Raw genomic sequence first — 15,897 nt, forward strand, 5'->3', positions numbered from 1 at the left:
GACCTCTGAAGATAGTTGGCTTCCATGAAAGCCAAACTACTCAGGCGACTGTGGCTATTGCAGAAAGGCATATGAAATTTGGAGGAAGGGAGTCATTCCTGACTGCTTGAAGAAAGCGGATGGATGTTTTTGTACCGAGAGAGGAGAACTCCAAGGACATTGGACAATTCAAAACGATTTCTTTAGTAAACGTGAAAGGATAGATGTTTTACCCAGTACTTGTTAGGTATCTTACAACAGACTTATATCACACCAAACCGCCATATTGATACATCAGTCCAGAAAAGAGAAATTCTGGACTTTTCAGTCTGCCTAGAGTATATCCACAAAACAATTATCCTTGTTGGAGCAAGGACAAATAGAGGAGACATGACAGTCGTCTTGCTTTATCTTGCAAATGATTTTGGAGATTGTGCTGTAGAATGTCAAGGCTTTAGATACCACTCACCTCGTTTAGGAGTTTAAGGAAGAACATGTCCGACTCATCATGACACTGAAGACATCGGGGGATGAGAAGGTCAGGTAATGATGCGTGTTCAGGATGGCGAGCGTTAGAGGGCTCTCGCTTCTGAACAACAGATGAATAACGGATAAATTAATATCGTAGAGCAAATTCACGAATAAAAGCGAATACGATAACGGATGATCCCGTGAGGGGCACAATCGTTGAAATTATCCAATGTTGTGGATATGTATGAATCAAATACGAATATATAACGCATTTATTGAGGAATAATGTAAGAAGTATTGCGATTTTTACGGAAACATTACGGATCTATTGATAATGCATTGCGCAAGTGTAGCGGAAAGAACGGCGCTGTGTTGCGCATGTTGGGCATCTGAATTGCGGAGGTACACGAAGCGCGCTCGATCCTTACGATATCGCTTTTCACAACAACACGACTGCAACAAAGATGAGCAGACTGCATCTCCTATCCTACCTCCTTGAGATACAAACAAGGTCCAGTCGGTTTCAAACTCAAATCAAAGCAAACGATGTTTTCTTTTTTGTCTTTGAAACTAAATTGCTTTGCTTAACATGTACTTTTTGTATGTTGCCGAGGACCCATTCCTCAAGTGTACTACTCGACCAGAGAAACTATTTAAATTTCTGTCTCGACTGACGACTGGCAGGTATGTTGATTGCTGTCATATTTATACAGTAATTTTGCTTTACGCAACACGTTTGTTATATGCATTCGCTTTTTTTTCTCAAATCAAATGCAAAACAGACGTACTATAAACGCTTTACTCAATATACACGCTACAAATTACGTTAATTCGTGGTGTCGACGTGATAGGTACGCAATATACTCGTTTTACAAACTGTCCCAGTTCGCTATCAAGTCGCAAAACCCTGTCAGTTGCGGATATCAACGAATGACAGCGGATATGCAGCGCATATAATTTAGCATGTACATTGAGCATATTTTGCGTACGAATATGCGTATGTAATGCGAATGATTCCCGAAATCAAAATTTTGTGCAATTCAATAATCCTGGGAAAGGAAAACATGCCTTTGTAAATAATTCCGGACATGTGCGGATATTGAGTACGATTTACGAATATTGCGTATGTTCAGCGAATAAAGTTTGGGAACTGCATTGATTGTCGCATATGGATTTTGTTTTAAAGATACATATCATTTAGATACATTTTTTTATATTTATTAGCAGCTTGATAAATATTGTGTGGAAGACTAAACATTTTTTTCATATCAATATGCACAACACATAATTATGAGATGATGAACCATTACATGTACATGTTCACGTGTATTCTTTGAACTGGCATGTACAGTACATGAACATGTATGTCGACACTCGTATTGTAAGGTTTTCTGTCAGTTAAGCAATGATTTAAACAAACTCTGATTGCTCAAAACGATAAATACAGAAATACATTACATGTATACGGCATGACTGAAATCAAATTGAAATGTTCCAATTAAAAAAATAAAAGTACCGGACCAAAAGCTGCAAATTGTTAAGCTACATCATATTGTTTTCTTATTCATATACTGATCGTGTAATGTATATATTCTTAATATCAAAAATAACCACACTTTTATTATTTGCACATGATTTTCCGGAATACTCACTGTCCGCATTCGACTCTTTTTGTGATTTAGTTGAGTGCTAGTTTACGTTTCCGGTGGCTGTCTTGACGAAAAAAGTCTGCAAGACATGGACAACAAAAACAACCATAGTCAACAGAATGGTGACATAGGTTTACAGGTAAAGATAGTTCTCTCCGTTTTCAATTTTTGGACATGCTTACAGCGAGGATATGTAGGGTGCATTCTGGACACCGGGAATCACTCGCACAAACATCAGTCAGTGCGCCAGTTGTTCCAAACTTCGATGCAGACGAATGTAAAAGAAAAAAGTATTGTGCACGACACAACACAGGTTATTTAACATAATCAGGGTTAATCATCGGTTTTCACTGTCAAAAATTGACGGTTGCATTCGATATATGCATAGTCTTTAGGTGCATTTCTTTTAAATCGATTAGAAATTCATCCACAGTCGTGTCTAAATAAAAATTTTGAAAAAATACCGAGCACGGAAGCGATTCAGAGGAAAACATTAATTTTAACCATACAAAGATCGCAAATAAGTATTAGGACACGTCATATTTTCCCACATATTTCATGCATTTTCACAAATTTAAAGATGCTCCACCGCTGACAAATGGTATTTTTTTCACTATCAAAAACAGGAGCAGACAATTTAGTATTTTTCTTCAGTTACAAAAGTTACTTATTTTACACCATTACCACCATTGAAAAGTTTGAGCTTCTAATTTTACTTCAAGTTGAAAATATGAAAAATAATAAATTGCATCCCGGAAAAAATCCATGGCACTTTATCCAATATGGAATGAAGTACTGACTGCGCATGCACCAAAGACAAAGTAAATTATTTTATATTATTTTTGTGTTAATTAGGCATATATATGCACGAATAAACACCAATTATTGTTCAAATGATGAATATCATTAATGCTCTGTCGGCAGTGGAGCATCTTTAAATTGATTTTCTGGTAGTTTTTTTCAACAACTTTTCCTTTTTCACGTCGATGCATGTCAGCAACCTCAGTACATTTACGTCTTGTGTTCACATACATGTAACAGGAACAGAACTTCGCTCTTATAACTTTTGTCAGTGGAATCATGAAGTAACAACAAATAAATTGTTGTCAAAGTTTCTTTACACTGCATGGCGCATGTTCTCCTCTATTTTACAAAAACAAAAAAAGGAGAAATATTTCAAAATATATAAATAACCAAGTTGTTTTCTACAAACTTTTAAAATTACAAGAAAATCTATATATAAAAACCATAATGGTATGTTTTGTAAATTGTCAAAGTGCATGAATTTGAAATATATAATAAAAGATACACATGTATATATATTGTGTCCGAATACTGTACTTACACAAGTTTACGTTCAGTCTCTTTTGCTTTAGATTCATTGATTGGCAGTATTAAATATTTTGAGCCATGTCGTGCAGGGTCGATTAGGCGGCTTTTTGAAATTTATTTATTTATATTTTGTTTGCAGCAATTCTCAGAGTTTAATTTTTTTTCCAGGGTATGTTGACAGATGTCATGAATGAGCTGATCGATGAAGTCACACTTGGCCTTTGTTTTGATATTCACAGAGCTTCCAAAATAGGCACATTGTTCTTAGGAGACACAGATCCTAAGTAAGTTCTAATATATAAATCTATGTGGCTTAGTTATGCAGAAACTGTATTTATATAATTACTGATAATTTTCTTTTAATTCTGTCGAAGATTTTAATCTCAGATTAATTATATTAAAACTAATTGCAAATTATAATTACTAAGTTAAAAGAAAACGTTTTTCAACAGAACATAAAATTTGAAATAATTCTGATTCTATAACCTTTCACTAGATTATTTTTATATGCCAACCAAAAATAAGAGGAGGGGAGTAGTGTACATAACTATGTCCATCCTGTCATGTCCCATATCAGCCTCTCCTACTTTCATATGGATACAGCTGTATCTATATCTTATGGACATTTCATTTTTTTCACCTTTTCTTCTTAGGTCGCAACGTGAATATGGTGAGTGTTAAAAAATCTTATTTTCATTATCAAAATAATTGACCAATAGATGTATGTCAGTAAGAACATATTGGATATTTATTATTAATTTATTCTGTATTTGCGATATTAATCATTACTTTATTCTGTATTTGCATATCATAGAGTTATCTGCCCTTGATTGTGAGGTTGTGTTTGCGAGCATAACGTCATACTTGTCTGAGAAAATGATGTGAGTGTCGCTCATAAAATGTAATATCACAATTAATACCCACTTGCATGGAAGGTAACTCTGTAATATGCAAAGATGAAATAAGTTAACTATAAAAGAAATGTGAAATAGCATATTTGATATTTTCTATGAAACATATGATGTCTTGATCAATTACAATTTGCACATTTTTCAGTCATGCATTCAAATAATTTCCAATATACTTAGCTAAACAAACTAGAACGCTATCTCCATTATATAATATATTATACGAACTGAGCTTTAAATAATATAAAGTGTTTACCTGGACTTCATTATCATATGATTATTGGTTAGATACATCAAAATCAAAGTATCTAATATTTCATAAGCAACAAATTCTTGTATAGGGTATTTTTTATTACTATATGTCTGAGCTATTGACATGCATTATTTGCTCTACAGAAATAGTAGAGAAACTAGGAGTGGACGTATTTGGACAGGTTCCAACAAAAAAGCAATTTGAATGTATTTGTCCAAACTGCCAAAGGAATCTAGCTGCATCTCGATTTGCACCCCACTTGGAGAAATGTATGGGAATGGGAAGGAACAGCTCTAGAATAGCAAGTCGACGTCAGGCTCGGATTGCCAAGGAAACTGAAACAAGGTAACTGGATTTGCTCATATATTTATGCAATGGCATTGGGTTAGAGTGATTGCCGACAAACAGGTAGCTTAACTGGCTGCCAATGGGCAATTGAGAATTATTGAGAAATGTTTGAAGCATATATACCCTGAAAGCCAGATTGTAAAAATTCCAAATCGTTTAAAATTCATTTTTCTCGTTTTTGATGCTGTGAAACTGCATTCTTAGGTACGCTCGGCGAGCCTGTGCACATCAGAACAATGAAACCACTCCGCGATGAAAATTAAAAGTTGTTTTGTTCATTTCACTTAATACTTAAAGGGACAATTCACTCAGGCTAATTCTTTTACATAACCAAGAAGCAAAATATGGCATAAATGTATTGTTCTACATTTCTTATGAAACATATAACATAAGATATTGACAAATTCCACGTCATTATTTAGTATTTTAATTGATACCGTTGTAATTACAAATCGTTGATCAATACGATTAAGCAGGTACAATATGTACGCTGTACCCATACCCGAGCCAAAGTCACGCACGTTAAACAAATGAACTACATAACCACTGTGGAGGTGATATAATGATTTTTTAGACAAAACAATTCACCTAATAAGGTAAACACACTTCTGTCAGAGCGATTTGAGCAGTTCTAGACAAAAGTAGCATTACTCTACGAGCAAGGGACTGGGTTCGGCATACAAGATATTCGACCACAATGTGTAATGGCGGACAGCGAGTGAGTTTGAACATTTCACACGCATTTCACCACCATGGGATTTTCTGACATATCACAGTAAAACCGACTGATCTAATTTCCATTAGAACTGGGGGTTTTCCGATATATATACAAATTTTAATGTTCTCGTAGAATGAATTGTCCCTTTAATGGTATGAAAAATAAAACCCCAATATTCAAAACCACAGTCATTGAATTTGTACATACATATACACCATGGATGGATTTTTTTTAAGTGTTCCTTTGGAACTCTATGATATTGGTATTACTCCGAGATAGTAGTCTCCCAAAAATCACGAACAACGCCTTCTTCGCTGTCTTCCTCCACGGGTGACTTTCGATGGATTATGGATTGTGTAATATTAATTTATTTAAATTTTACGTAATTCATGCTACTGATCGATTACTGTAATCAAATGTTTGGAAGGTTACTACAAAAAAAAGTCCTTATAACGCTTATAAAGTTTTTTGTGTTGGTTGCATTGACGAACTATATCCGATGATGCACTGTACATATACTATTGCGCAGTAAAAGTTAATAGTTTTGAGTATGTGTCTGTCACTGGGAGTTGTGTCTTTTGTTTATCGACAACTGCGTTATATTGAAAGGGGAAAGGTACAAAATTTAGCAACATAAACTTACAAAATATAATGATGATATAGATCTATATATGTACGAGCATTTTAAAGTGACAAATAAACTTATATTGCCGTGTAATGTACGGTAGCCTTATGAAGACTTGCTTAAGTCTGATGTATTGTATGAAGTTTTTTTATGTTAGCGTTCTTATGAATTCAAAAGAAATTTGAGTGTTATAAGTAACCAAATAATATACCTTTTAACTTGGCAAAAGTATATGGCAATGTTTCATCATGAGTCAAAAGTCAGCAAAGCACAACTCGTGGTATAATGTTCTGCACGATAATATCTCGCCAACCAGTTACTGTTAGGCTTACGAAGACTTGCTAAAGTCCGGTAGGCCTACATTACATGAAGTTTTCTTGATGTTTATGGCTAGCAATCTTGTGAATTTAATAGAAATCCGAGTGATATACGTAATGAAATAATGTACCTTTTATTCGACAAAAGTATCTGGCCATGATTTATTAGTCAAAAGTCGTCAAAGCAACCCATGTAAATTTTCTAAAAAGGAAACCAAAACATGTCCGGAAATGGTAATATTTCTAATGTTATATTTTTCCGAAAATATTCTTCAATGTTAAGTGGATATTAAGATACGGATATGTTTACTTATTATTTTTTGTCTTTGAAGAGACATTGATGAAATTGATAATTTAGTAATTAAAAGAGAATTATAAAAAATGATACTCAGATTCTGAACGGTTTCATTGGTGTCGAAATTGTTATTTCAGAAATAATTTAGATAAAAAATTTATTACAGTTATTTCAGGAAAATGAGTTATTCAACTTATTAAACTTTAAATATCATAAAATAAATACGATATACTGTAAATTATTTTGTTAAACTCCAAAATTCAACACTGCACACTTAAAGTATACTAAATTCAGTATTTAAATGAAAAACCAATTTCTTTGTTATTTGGTTTGGATCCTTCAATCACAGCATCTATGAGTGGCCTTGGCACTTTGATTCATTGAAATTTTGAATTTTTAACACAAGAATAACAAGCTTTACACTACAGCATTTCATTCACAAATTATATGTAAATACACTAGTGTGTAGATACAAACATAATACATTAACTATCTTGTTTGTACAGGAATTATCATTCACATCATTATTTTTTAAGTGCTTCAACCATAAATATACAATTTATGTTCACGCTTTTTTTCCCCTTTTAATTACTGTATGATTTTGTCTTTGCTAATGTTTGGAAGTGTTGTCTCAGTGTTATTTGATGATGTAATTTTACAGTAGTCGAAGTACGACACTAGGTAAAGGTGAGAGTGATGACCATGACAGTCCAGACGATGATAATGACGTTGACTGGAGCTACAATGTGGATAAGAAAGGTACATTAACCATTATGTCATACAGAAATGTTTACACATGTATATACGAGTTTATTATTATCTGTATACTGGTATATATGTGTGTATCTCTTTGGTTTGGCTTATGAATAAATAACGGATAATAGGTTCCATTGTAATTATCAAAGTTATACATTCACATTCTGATTCGAGTTAATGCATGAATGTAATTATGCCAACGTCAGATATGATCAATATTTTATTGTAGTACAGCACCTGCGCTAAAGAAACTCTGTATGCAGCCTTACTGATCTCTTATGGAGGCAGTAATTAAATCTGTAATAAATCAAGATTCATGCGCTCAGTTACATTTACACCCATGTAGAGATTTGGGAAAGATTACTCAGCTAAGCCCCACAAGCATCACTGTTAACCCTTGGAAGTGGTAATAATGTAACCATACCTCTCGACTAAAAGAGAACGTCTCTTTAGCTTGATTGAATGAGCATTAATAGTCTAGTAAGCCTAAGGTCTCATGTTTGATCCCTAGAGATGGCAGAGATTTAATTAATATGAAATCGTGTGCTCTGAAATAAGATCTTGAATGTCAGGTCATGTTCTTCTGTGACATTATTATGATAACCAGATCTAGATAAGAATGGTAGTTAACTCCCCTTCTTCTATAAATCCAAACTTACCATTATGTAAAAAGGTAGTTATCTCCCTTCTTGATAACACCTGCATGATATGGTATATTTCTGACACTGGAGCCATTTTTGTTTTATCGAAACAAGAGGTTCGACCGTTATTTCAAGTAAAAATCCTGATGTACCTGTAGTTTTTGATACAGGCCTGTGAGGACTTTGTCAAGGCTTATCTGAAAACAATATAAAATCGCCAGATCCGTCTTTAATTTGTAAAGAAACAACTAGGTCAAACCAGTCAAACTGTATAATCGAAAGTGGCCTGGGTTACCAAAGATGGTTATCTCCCTTTTCAAGAGATTTCATTATAATAACTATTGACGATTTCTGTTTCAGTGAAAAAGTTGAAGAAAGAAAAACTTCTTACACACTCTCCCAGGAGGAACAAGCACAATAAATTTAGGAATGGGAGTCAATTAATAAGTAGGATTTAGTTTTGTATACTTTTATTACTTCTTTATTTACTGATCCATATAGGGTTAATGTATATCAGTTGTTTGTTTAACGAACCAAAGTGTTTAATTCTTTCAAAGAGATCATCTATAATTGCTTAGCATTTTTCATTGTGTATGATACCTTCACCTTATAATAATTTTCACATGTCAAAATTTTCTTTAAAGTATATTCAAGGTATTATGAAAATGAAGTAACTTTCATTTTAATTAAGATTGACATTACTTTTAAAATAAAAATTGCTTTATATTCAGACGATAACAGTTCTGATCGATCAGGGACTCCTGAACCTACCATACCTAGTTATGAGCTGATGACAGTGGGTATGTAAATTAATACAAAATCATAGGGAATCGCTTATAAAATCACAAAATATAGTAAATATAATTTCTTCATTAATCAGCTACCATATACTCCCATGGATTTACAAGGTTAATTTCTTCCTGTCCTGTATTATGATCTATCAAGAGTTACCTCCCTTCCTTCAACTCCCTCAGAGGCCAATTCGATTTGCACACTTTTAAGAAGAGAAGTCTAAAAGATCCTCCTGCTTATAGCTAAAATAGCTTACAGAAGCAGAAGAGCTACAAATCGAGTGATCGGAAGTCATATTTTAAAAATAAAAGAGGGCAAATTGAGTTAAGCACAGTACTGACTGAGTGAAATGAAGGGAAGTCTGGTGAGTTTAAGAAGGTTGAAATAATGTAGTATGCATTTCTTTTTAAAGAAGTATTGCTTGGTGTATTCTTTAGTATCTTTGAAATGTCTTTACACATATATTTGATTTAAGTTTTACATGATACAGATATAGGAAAGAATATGAGACTCTTACATATGTGGATATGAAGGATAGGAATATTTGAACCGAGGGTCACAAAATGTAGTAAAACCCGAGGCTTGTCGAGGGTTTTGCAACATTTTGTGATCCTGAGGGTAGAATATCCCTATCCTTTATATCCACTTATGAAAGAGTATTTTTCTTTCATACCACTTACATACCACGTTTAATTTTAATTTTACAACTATAATATCCCACCATTTTGAAATAAATTTGAAGATATCCATGGCAAAAAGTCAATTTTTCATACATAAAAAATTATGTGATATTTTCAACATAGATTCTGTTGTTTGCATCTTTTATAGTAAAACCAGTCCCCTTTGATAATCAAAATAGTGCCTTTCATAATCAATAATCTTTGAGATAATATCAATTAATCCATTATCAATCCAAATTGAAAATGAGCCTAATTTTCTCTTTTTTACTACAAACATTCATATCAACTTGATGAAAAAATGAAATTTTATGTTGGCAATATTATGACAAAAAAATAATTGTCTTAGATTATGGCTTAATAGACTTTACAGTGTAAATTGATCTAGTTTACAGTGAAATCTGACAGAAATACCTTGATCACATCTTGAATGCATTGCACATTTCAATCTAAACCCAGCTCTAGAAATATTAATTCTTTCAAAGAGATCATCTATAATTGCTTAGCATTTTTCATTGTGTATGATACCTTCACCTTATAATAATTTTCACATGTCAAAATTTTCTTTAAAGTATATTCAAGGTATTATGAAAATGAAGTAACTTTCATTTTAATTAAGATTGAATTTACTTTTAAAATAAAAATTGCTTTATATTCAGACGATAACAGTTCTGATCGCTCAGGGACTCCTGAACCTACCATACCTAATTATGAGCTGATGACAGTGGGTATGTAAATTAATACAAAATCATAGGGAATCGCTTATAAAATCACAAAATATAGTAAATATAATTTCTTCATTAATCAGCTACCATATACTCCCATGGATTTACAAGGTTAATTTCTTCCTGTCCTGTATTATGATCTATCAAGAGTTACCTCCCTTCCTTCAACTCCCTCAGAGGCCAATTCGATTTGCACACTTTTAAGAAGAGAAGAAGTCCTGCTTATAGCTAAAATAGCTTACAGAAGCAGAAGAGCTACAAATCGAGTGATCGGAAGTCATATTTTAAAAATAAAAGAGGGCAAATTGAGTTAAGCACAGTACTGACTGAGTGAAATGAAGGGAAGTCTGGTGAGTTTAAGAAGGTTGAAATAATGTAGTATGCATTTCTTTTTAAAGAAGTATTGCTTGGTGTATTCTTTAGTATCTTTGAAATGTCTTTACACATATATTTGATTTAAGTTTTACATGATACAGATATAGGAAAGAATATGAGACTCTTACATATGTGGATATGAAGGATAGGAATATTTGAACCGAGGGTCACAAAATGTAGTAAAACCCGAGGCTTGTCGAGGGTTTTGCAACATTTTGTGATCCTGAGGGTAGAATATCCCTATCCTTTATATCCACTTATGAAAGAGTATTTTTCTTTCATACCACTTACATACCACGTTTAATTTCAATTTTACAACTATAATATCCCACCATTTTGAAATAAATTTGAAGATATCCATGGCAGAAAGTCAATTTTTCATACATAAAAAATTATGTGATATTTTCAACATAGATTCTGTTGTTTGCATCTTTTATAGTAAAACCAGTCCCCTTTGATAATCAAAATAGTGCCTTTCATAATCAATAATCTTTGAGATAATATCAATTAATCCATTATCAATCCAAATTGAAAATGAGCCTAATTTTCTCTGTTTTACAACAAACATTCATATCAACTTGATGAAAAAATGAAATTTTATGTTGGCAATATTATGACAAAAAAAAAAGTAATTGTCTTAGATTATGGCTTAATAGACTTTACAGTGTAAATTGATCTAGTTTACAGTGAAATCTGACAGAAATACCTTGATCACATCTTGAATGCATTGTACATTTCAATCTAAACCCAGCTCTAGAAATATGTGGAGAAAAAAGGAAGTGGAAATTTGATTCATAACACATCTTCTTCTTTTATACAGAGGAAAGAAAACGGCTTCTTCTACAGGTATGTAAATGTTTGTCTACAATTTAGTTGTAATGATGGATTATTTTTAATGCATATATATATATATACATACATGTGAATTTAATAAAGCACATGTATTAATAAAATGGAGTAAAAGTTGTTGTTTTTTTGAAAGTTTGAAACCTGTCTAATATTTCACAAGTAACCAAGTGTGAAATATATTGTAATGACGATATCTCAGTGTAAAAGAATGTTTGATCATTTCAGACTTGTGGAGTGATATCAGAACATACCAAGAAAATGTGTACAAGGTGAGTACCAGATATTAATGTTGTGTTAGAGTGATAGTCTCTGTGTACACCAGGTTGTAGTTATCAGTGATACGTGTATATTTGTAATATAGCTATAACTGACTTTTTAATGCACATTTTCCCCCCAGATCACACCGTTGTCCACAGCACACAGATGAACAGCGACAACAAGTTCGGGTATTTCTCTTGGGACACGCGTAAGTAGAAGTTTGCTTCATAAAAATAAGCTTTTTCACATTTCATTGTAACTGAGGGTTTTCTTTCCTTTTCATTTTAACAAGCAATTTTGTTTTTATAATATCATCACTATTGCTCCATCGGCTTACCATCAATACTATACCAAAGCTCTAAACCACTAAACAAAGTACACAGAAATACTTTGTGCTATACAGTGCTTGTCCACATACATATGTTTATATTAGTAGAGTTGAATCACACAGCTATAGTATCTTGTTTTAAGTGGGATACCTGAAACATTTTAAAGTATTATTGGAAGAAACTCTTCAGGAACTGCATCAGATTGCCTAGTGATAAATTATCTAGTTGAACTTCTAATCTCTTCTGAGATTTAAGTACTGGTGATATTCTTACCAGATTTCCTGATCTATGTGTATGTGTGTACAGTTAGATAGTAATAAACAATACTGTTATTTAAACTGTTATTAACTCATGTTTGTTCAACATAAATTTTACCCAGAACTTTTTGTTTCCAGAAATGTAGAGGATGATGTACATATCGACATTGACAGTCTTGATGACGTTGATAATCAATCTCTGAGGGAAGCTTTACAGTGGGAGGTTAACTCTTCAGCCTCCTCTCCTACCGACTCCACATCCACAAACAATAGTAAGTTTTATTACTATACATTTATAGTTTTTAGATGTTTAAACCCAGATCAGCACATATTCAGTTTTAATTTTAGTCAACAAAATAAAATTCAAACAACAAAATACTGTGTCAATAGTTTGCGGAATTTGGGGTATTGGAGTCCTTAGAAAATCACTTTTCATTTGTTTCAGAGTAATGTACATTTAAGTGATCAAATCGTATTCACCTATTTGAGGAATAAATGGCTTTGATACCATACATATTGCAGGTTCTTTCAAAGAATAAGGGGTACTATAACGAATAGGGGTTCAAGTTATCAAGGGTTCGTTTATATGCATGGAATAAATGTAAATAAGGATGTTGTGATGATCAGGACTAAGCAACTGATGATTGGGAAGTATTTGGGGAATGTGGTTTTAAGATAGAGGTGTTTTATGTACTGTAGTGTTAAAATCAATAGCTTCTCATTTCCTTGTCCAAGTCTGAAGTGCTGCCGCATGACTCTCAAGTTTTATGTTTATACAAAACCCATGAGGAGTGGGCCCTGCAACAGGAAAGACAAGGATGTAGAATTTAGGCTTACCTGCTATTTTTCACTCCTACAGGTACATCAGGCACTAAGAAAAGACCACCATCTAAGTCAAGCTCTTCAAAAAATTCCAACTCAAAGAAGAAGAAAAGCAGCAAACATGTGTCAAATTCTGTTTCAAATTCTCATGGTGGGTCATCTAATTCTCTCACTTCATCTAGCCTGTATGACTTTGAATGATAGTTACAAAACTAGGACTCATGGACAACTGAGGTTAAGGAAAACTGTACATGTAAGGGTAATGTGTGATATAAGTTATCTAAATTACTGATAACTTGTTGTATATTTATTGAAAATACATACAAAAAATCTTTATATATTTTCTGTAAATGAGACAAAAGTTTCAAAAATGTTAAGATGATTAGGACACTTCATCAAGATTATTATAGTATCATAAATATTGTTTAAGAGTATGGTTGAAATACAAAAAAATATGTTAATAATGTTGAATGTGTATATACATATTCAAAGAAAGTGAGAAAAGAAATTTAAAGGATCTCTTTTGTAAGATTTTAAATATTGATATTTGATATTGTTCGTGTTAAAACTAATTAGAGTGAAATATTATTTAAAATGTGCTTAATACTTTTTTATATTGTTATACAAAAGTTTATTTTTTTGTTGTTGTTATCATTTTGTAAGATTGTTGTTTGAAGATGTGTGTGCCGAGAGTGATGTCGAGATTGGAATTTGAGTGCTAAGATTATACATGAATTAATTGATGAGCTAAAAGAGCTTTAAGCAGTAAAATGTGTGTAATTGAGGGCTGAACAAAAGTATGCATAGTTTGCAGGTGTTTTGTATAGTTTATTATTATTTGTATCAAAACTTCTGTTGTAAAGTTTAATGTGCCAATATTTAATTTCCAAAGAGATTTTCAAACTTATAATTATACCAACCGCCATTAGTGTCTGTGATAATCATAATCACATGACTACAGGGAAATAAATCATTTTCTCAAAGGCATATGCCTCCATGGTGTCTGTCTCCTTGATCTTTGAGATGATCTTTTCTGTTGTTTACTGGTGTTCAAACTGAATGTTTTTACATATCTGATGTTTGCGTGCATCAAAAAGATTCAGTTTTCAAACAACAGTAAAAGAGGACAATTATTTCTCATCTTTACATTTTAATAAACAGTGTGTCGAATCAGAGCCAGGACTTTATCACAGTCAATGTTTGCTATGCATCATACTAATGTTAACACAAGAATTAATTTCAAATTTAGTTTTAAATTTAGATAACAAAACAGGCAATGGAAATGCAAAAATGTATAAATTTTGAATGATTAGAAACTTTATATTAGAATATTCAAAGATTAGAAGCAGATGGATCATCTTCTATAGTCCTAGGGGAAAGATAACTTTTTACCAGGGAAGGGGAAAAGACAGCATACATGCTAAACAATGATGCGACATCAGCTATACAGCTCCATTCATTTTAACACATGGCAATGTCCCTGTGATGACGGCATCATGAAAACGTTCTAAAGAACTGAATTTTTCACTAAAGTATAGGATAAAAGATTCAAACATGGGTCTGTCAAGTTAACATAGATATCTCGACCCTCGTGAAAATTTTTGGCTGTCAACACTCAGCAAGCCTTGGGTTGACTAGTCAGAGTATCTTTTACTTGGATTGTGATAAACCCTGTCAATTTGACAGACCCATGTAAAATTATGTTAATCTTTATTGCTTTAATAAGAGAGTTGCATAAGGCTAATTGGAATACAGTATGTGTAGATGATGCTGTCAAATTTGTTAATTATCCTGTGTATTTTTCCTTGGATAATTATGTTTTGTATTTATGTGAGAATTAAACAGGTACTGTAGTTGACAATACCCACTAGTTAGTTTCTCTGACTTGTGTGGGTCAATGTAAACTGAATATCTGTATGACTGTTTGATTAACTATTTGCTCCATTTCATATGATGGAACAGTGTAAAACTGGAGAAAATTATATTGACAATAAAAACTAAATTATCACCCCTTGTTTATGCCTCTTTTTACTTCAGAAAGTGTTATACCACTGGACTTGTTTGCATGCTTTACTTTTGGCACTTCTGAAATATATGAACATTGCTATTCTCGCATGCTGTATCCTATGATGAAATCACATCAGGAATTCTTCATGTTATTGAATTAGCTAACAGTTACTGCAAGAAATTTCTTGCTCCATGACATTTCTTTTTTCTGGCAGTTGACTCGACCAAATCCATCAGCTGTGCTCACTCACTGCTATTAGTTCTTTTAGAAATAATTTGTTGTACATCAATGGTTTGGTTTGTTTAGTTCAACAGCCAATCTAATTAAAATTAGACTTGTAATTCTGCTTCACTATGATGCTCTACGATAAGCTCAAATACGAGACCTAACACCTCCCCCTGTGGTTAGCCAATCAGCATCTCATCTATGGAATCTTCGGTCTCAAAAGTATAAAAGACAACAGTACATCCCCAGACGTTTCGATTCTAGGCCAGGGGTTAACATGCTGAAGTG

At 32.8% G+C, this 15,897-nt stretch overlaps 1 protein-coding gene across 2 annotated transcripts; it reads left to right on the plus strand.

The window, feature by feature from the left end:
- The first annotated feature begins 2,126 nt into the window (after nucleotides 1–2,126).
- On the plus strand, nucleotides 2,127–15,384 carry LOC138321290 (ataxin-7-like protein 3). Of its 2 annotated transcripts, none has more exons than XM_069264860.1 (12): nucleotides 2,127–2,238; nucleotides 3,600–3,715; nucleotides 4,085–4,101; nucleotides 4,736–4,937; nucleotides 7,557–7,654; nucleotides 8,653–8,739; nucleotides 9,024–9,092; nucleotides 11,682–11,707; nucleotides 11,936–11,979; nucleotides 12,108–12,176; nucleotides 12,693–12,826; nucleotides 13,414–15,384. In XM_069264860.1, the coding sequence occupies exons 1-12, from the start codon at nucleotides 2,188–2,190 to the stop codon at nucleotides 13,575–13,577; spliced, it is 1,077 nt and encodes a 358-aa protein (XP_069120961.1). In that variant the 5' UTR covers nucleotides 2,127–2,187; the 3' UTR covers nucleotides 13,578–15,384. The 2 variants fall into 2 exon arrangements, with proteins under 2 accessions (XP_069120961.1, XP_069120962.1); XM_069264861.1 differs by lacking the exon at nucleotides 9,024–9,092 and adding an exon at nucleotides 10,421–10,489.
- Nucleotides 15,385–15,897: the final 513 nt, after the last annotated feature.

This window comes from Argopecten irradians, chromosome 4, assembly GCF_041381155.1.
Source record: "Argopecten irradians isolate NY chromosome 4, Ai_NY, whole genome shotgun sequence".
Lineage (NCBI taxonomy): Eukaryota > Metazoa > Mollusca > Bivalvia > Pectinida > Pectinidae > Argopecten > Argopecten irradians.

Bases quoted from the DNA above. Each gene is read 5' to 3' on its own strand.
- LOC138321290 (XM_069264860.1), top strand. From the start codon at position 2,188: ATGGACAACAAAAACAACCATAGTCAACAGAATGGTGACATAGGTTTA. The intron at 4,938-7,556 runs GTAACTGGATTT...GTAATTTTACAG, and splicing joins GCCAAGGAAACTGAAACAAG to TAGTCGAAGTACGACACTAG. The intron at 12,827-13,413 runs GTAAGTTTTATT...TCACTCCTACAG, and splicing joins CTCCACATCCACAAACAATA to GTACATCAGGCACTAAGAAA.